The 5,401-nt window shown below is 51.5% G+C and overlaps 1 protein-coding gene across 1 annotated transcript in view; it reads right to left on the minus strand.

The window, feature by feature from the left end:
• Positions 1-5,055, minus strand: part of CABLES1 (Cdk5 and Abl enzyme substrate 1) — a 76,289-nt gene extending 71,234 nt beyond the window's left edge. The window contains exon 1 of the mRNA XM_027907655.1: positions 4,535-5,055. Coding sequence (XP_027763456.1) covers positions 4,535-5,055 — 521 coding nt within the window. The remainder of the gene's footprint in view (positions 1-4,534) is intronic.
• Positions 5,056-5,401: the final 346 nt, after the last annotated feature.

The following is a 5,401-nucleotide window of genomic DNA, read 5'->3' on the forward strand; positions in this document are numbered from 1 at the left end:
TCTAAGAGACCGTGAAGGCCCAGCCTCTTGGTGTGTTCATGCTAAAGCATGTGGGTGTGCTCAGTGTCCCTTACGGGGCTCATGGAGGAGCTTGTTTGGTGTGTGCTACTACTGAAACAGCCCTTATTACCTGAGCCTTAACCCTGTTGAACATTTCCCCTTCAGGCTGGTATAGGATGCCATTTAGCCTCCTGAATTGACAGCTGAACTCAATAAGCATCCCCTGCTTTAGAGCTATCAGCGGTATACAAGGTCACACACCTATGAAAAGACTTAGTTCAGCATGTGCACTTCCCATTCACTTCTCAGACCATTAAATGGCTATTTTCATGCTATGCTTGTATACATCACTCTGAAATCCAGGCTGCCTGAAGGGCTTTAGGTTCAGTGAATGGAGAGTGTCCATCACACACAAAAGATCCAGTGTGCTTCCAGAAGTTCACAAGCCAACTCCTGATGCTGGGATGACCCATGGCATGGACAGTGCCCCCAGCTATTTGTTCTGCTCCCCTTTCAGGACTCTGCCTGTAAGACACTTGTTTCTGAGAGACTCTTCTTTTGTCTCTAGCATGTTCATTTTGGAGGCATCTTCTGTGGTGGGCTGAGACTGTATTGTCCGCCTGCCCAAGGCCACAGAGAACAGGGTTTTGACTTCTCAGCCCTCCACCACAAATCCTAAATGGTGGGATTCAACTCCTGAAGGTTTTCTCCAGCACTAACAACTCAAGGAACTTTTCAAGCCCTACAAAAACCAGGCAAGTGAACTATTCTAGCACCCACCTTCATTACATATTTCCAGAATATAAATACTGAGGCCATATGCACCTCTGTCTTTTCCAATAGCTAGAAACAAATTGAATCTTCACAAGCTTTACTACTAATAAAATTATTTAGAATTACTCAGGAAATGAGAATTATTATAGGTCAATAAATTCTGAAGAAAAATCCATTTGGCCCTGATAACTTCAATATCCTTTTGAGTGGACCTCTCCCCAGCAATTACTCAGCAGATATTCTCTCCTTCCCTCCCAGCAACCGCTGCTCCCAGAAGGAATTCTCCTGCCCATTTGCATTCAAACCTAACACAGTGACATAGACAATGAACTGTAAGCAATGTTTAGACTCCAAATCCAATCACCAATTTGCTTCCTTAGCAAAACAGGAAAAAAAAAAATCAACCCACAACAAAAAAAAAACCAAAACCAGAAAACCAAAACAAACAATTCGCAAAAAAGAATGCGCTTGTTTCTAACCACCTGGCCTGATGGTAGAGGAAACTTCACATACAGAAACAGCAGTACTTTCCCCAAAGAACACTATGGCAACAAGAATTCTAGGCATACACAAAAACAGCTACCTGGGACCATCACACCAGAGGATGTGAAATGATTTTAAACCAGTGTTGCTGAAACTTTGCTTCACAGAGCTCGTCATTAATTTAAGATGAAGCTATGAAAATTAATTGTAATTTGACATGAAAAAAACCCTGGCAGAACCTAGCCCTAGTTTCTAGTAACCTTGTGTCCTCATCCACTCATTCACCACAAACTGAAACAAACTCCTCCTGAACGAGACAGGAGCCTTTGGCACCAACAAGCTGACTTCTGAACAAACCCTTTTTTTTGTCATTTACATATAATTACACACTAGCCTCTGAGCAGCTAGAAGCTCCATGTTCTTTTTTTGTATGGTTTGTTTCTTGTGAATACACATAGAGCACAAACCCAAACCACATTAATGATAACCTTGTTAAATATAAACTAGTAGGCAATTATACAAACTGCTAACACAAACAAAAAAGCCAGGAAACTCTGGTTATATGTTCACAATGGTTTCTGAAAACTAAAGAAAAATAACAACATAAGACAGCCTGTCTTGCCTGATACTGTAACAGAAAAAGATTTCACATTGTAACCTACCTGTCTCAACATAGAGGACTAATCTGTCAAACCACACATTCAATTTCAAGCTCACTGCAAGGAGAGCAGAAGGCTGTGAGGAAAGGCAGCAGGTGCACACACAAACTACCAAAAACAAATCTCTGATTTTTTTCTCCGCATCATCCTTCAGGTGAGCTGATGCCTGTCTCAGGGCAGTTGCTATGACTTCCACCCTGTTGTCCTGAGGAGGGCTGGCAGTGTGCTGGGGATCTGGCTCCTTCCTCTCCATTAAAAGAGCAGTAGCAGGTCTGCTCGAACCCTCTATTCTTGGGCTTGCACCAGCCTGGTGCATGCCTGTGATTTATCTTCTGTGCAGCCAAGACCGAACCCAGCAATTGGAGCCTCTACCACATCTTTTCATTAAGATGATGAGTAGCTAACGCTCCGTACAACCTCCATGGTCTGCAGCTGTCCATTCTGATATTAAAAAATATATAACTTTTCCAGAACAGAAAGAAATCTATTGAAGGCAGGCCAAAGTCTGCCCTGGGCTGCATACGTGCAGGGTCACAACAGCCAGTAAAGGCAGGGACATTAGCCAGAGCCCTCCTGCACCAGTGTTAGCTGTAAGCAAGTGCTACAGTGGAGAGCCTCATACTTGTCAGTGGAGTAATGCAAAGTCTCCGCCACAGCTAAATCTAGCTCTCAAGAAAAGCAAAGAGCATGAGAAAACGAGCACTTTCCTTATATCCTACATCACAATAAAACATACAGAACAAACAACGGCCCCTATAGGGGAGTGGTGGAGCATCCTGACAAGGTTTCCTTAGGTGATTTCCCTTGGCATGGACTTGGGCTATCCATTCAGTCTGTTTGCATGTTAGCAGCACAGCTGAACTTGTAAGATGTTGAACTTCTAGGCTGTACACGTGAACAGTAATTACCTTTCCCTCTTAAACTCCAAACTGTTCTCATGTAACAGGAAAAAAAAAAAAAAAAAAGCTATCAGTTGTGGAAGAAAACATTCAGAGTGGCAAACAAGGGCAAGGGAAAATAATTACTTGATTGCTCCCAGAGCTGAGGCCAGGATCAAAGCTTACAAGCAAAAAAAACCAAAGAGGATCCTTGGGAATCTAGAAAGGTAACCTTCAAGAATCCTGCATCAATAATAAACTCCCTAACTAGAAGGCCAGGCAGAATACAGCCTCTTGAACACTAAGAGGGTACTGCCATGTACAGTATTACCAAGAAGTAAAAAGCTCAAGAGTAGAAAATCAATCCCCAAATCATGGTCTCTGGGTAACTTTGCATTCACAAGGCTGAGGGCAGAACCATGTCAGACCAAAAAGCATGAGCGTGTGTGTGTCATATTGCTGTGCTTTTGATCCACAACACAGCTAGAGGGTTGTCACTGCACAAAATGTTTTGAGAGACACATGACTAGGAGAAGAAGGGTGGTAGACCACCAGCAGGCATTTTACTTGGCAATGTAGAGCTCCCTAGCACGGCACCTGAAAAGCCACCAGTATAATCCAGATGGAAGGGGCAAAACTCAAACAACAGCAGGGCATGCAGCAAAGACAACTTTCTCCTGGAATACCTCCAATTTCTCCAACCTGGTTAGTTTTGAGAGGGACTTTTCTACAGCGATCTATGCTCAATTACCCTTATAAACCCTTGCAATAACATGTGACTCAAAGTTTACCTATTTCTCCAAGGGAAGAACAAGAAGGGAGTGTGGCAAATGGGGAATGTGGGAGTGGCAGCCGATGTGGGCTTAGGGAACACAGTCATTTCCTCCAGCTTCTTCTCTGCTTCTTCCCCCCCCCTCCCGTCTTTGATATCTGAGTATGTTATTGAGGAAGTGAAGGAAGGTGATTTTGTACCCGTGGAGCAATTAATGCTCATGCATTTGCACATTTTTACAAGATTGCACCTTCTTAGCCAAAAATCTCATCTTTTCAAGCCGGTGAGGTTATTCTCTTGGGAATTAAAAGGCAAAAGAGTATCCAAGGGCAGTAAACAGCCCAGAGGAATATGAAGTGCTTGTAGATAAAGAGCTTATTTGGGTTGGTAGCGAGACGCTGCTTAAACCATGCACTCGCACCGTAATCCGCGGATGTCGATGCAAAGATTTCCTTTGCCCATGTGGGCTACAGACCTGACTAAGGCGCAGTTGACTCAGGGCTGCTTCCCAGCCTGCTGCCTATAAGACAGGTAGCACGGCGGGCTGAATCCGCCACCAGCCATGAGAACAGGGTGACAACCTCTCCGCAGCTGGGCTGGGCTGCAGCGAGGCACGGTGGCTGTGCAGCCTCACGCCCGCACTGCTGAGCAAGAGAGAAACTTTCAGCCACTTGCGCCCAGGCGGGAACGACTGACTGACTGGCTGGTGCGACCCGGGAGGCTCGGGCACCTCCGCCGACCCGCCCCTGCACCCTCGCAGATCGCTGCCGCTGCTCCCCTAGCCCCGCGGAGCGACGGCTGCTATCCCCTGCACGGCGGCTATCGGGCCTCCTTCCCCACCGCTTCCCCCGGCGGCCGCGCAAGTCCTTCCCGAGCGGCGAGCCCATCACCATCCCGCGCATCCCTCATCCCGCGCATCCCTCATCCCGCGCATCCCGCGCACCACTCATCGCCGCGGCGCAGCTTACCGGGATCGCTGCAGCTCGAAGGCGGCGGCGGAGCCGGGCTGCCCCAGCTCTCCGCTGCCGCCGGCGATGCCCTGGGGGCTGGTGCGGCCGAAGGGTGCCGGCAGCACCCCCGCCGTGAAGGAGTTGAGGCGGCCACGGCTGCCCGCCGCCGCGGCTCCCAGGAAGGCGGCGGGCGGCACCTGCACGGCGGCGAAGGCGTCCTCCTCCTCCTCCTCGTCTTCCTCCTCCTCCGGGGGCTCTGCGGGCCCCGCCGGGGGGCTGCCGAGCCGTGGCGGCGGCGGCAGCAGCGGCGCCTGGCGGGGCCGGGCGGCGGGGCCGTCGTTGCCCGGCGGCGGGGGCCGCCCGTCGAGGGAGATGCTGGTGAGGAAGGAGAGCGCGGCCTGCCTGCGCCGGGGGTCGCTGCGCGCCGGCGGCGGCGGCTGCGGCGGCGGCTGCGGCGCTTTCCTGGGGCAGGGCTCCGCCGGCGGCAGGGGCCCGGCGGCGGGACTGCCGGGGCTGGCGGCGGTGGCGGCCGCCGCCATTGTCGGCCGGCTCCCCCTCCCCTCGGCGCTGGCCGGGCGCTGCCTCTCGCTGCCGGCCCGTCAGGCGGGCGGGCGGCGGGGCAGGGGCGCCGCGGTGCCGGCGGGGTGCATGGGGGTGGCGGGGGGTGCGCTCCGCCCGGCCGCGCCGCGCTGCCCCGGGCCCCCGCCGCCCGCCCGCTCCGTATTTATAGGTGCAGCAGCCGCACCGCCGAGCGCCCTGTGCAATAACACGGCAATCACGTGTGGGAAACGGGGCGCTGGAGGAAAACAAAAGCCCGGCCAGCAGCCCGCAGAAAGAGGAGGAGGAGGAGGAGGAGGGAGAAGGGTGGGACTCGGCGAGCTCCCT

Source organism: Empidonax traillii, unplaced genomic scaffold (assembly GCF_003031625.1).
Source record: "Empidonax traillii isolate 1590-97213 ecotype Southwest subspecies unplaced genomic scaffold, ASM303162v1 scaffold1515:size97631, whole genome shotgun sequence".
NCBI classification, from domain to species: Eukaryota; Metazoa; Chordata; class Aves; order Passeriformes; family Tyrannidae; genus Empidonax; species Empidonax traillii.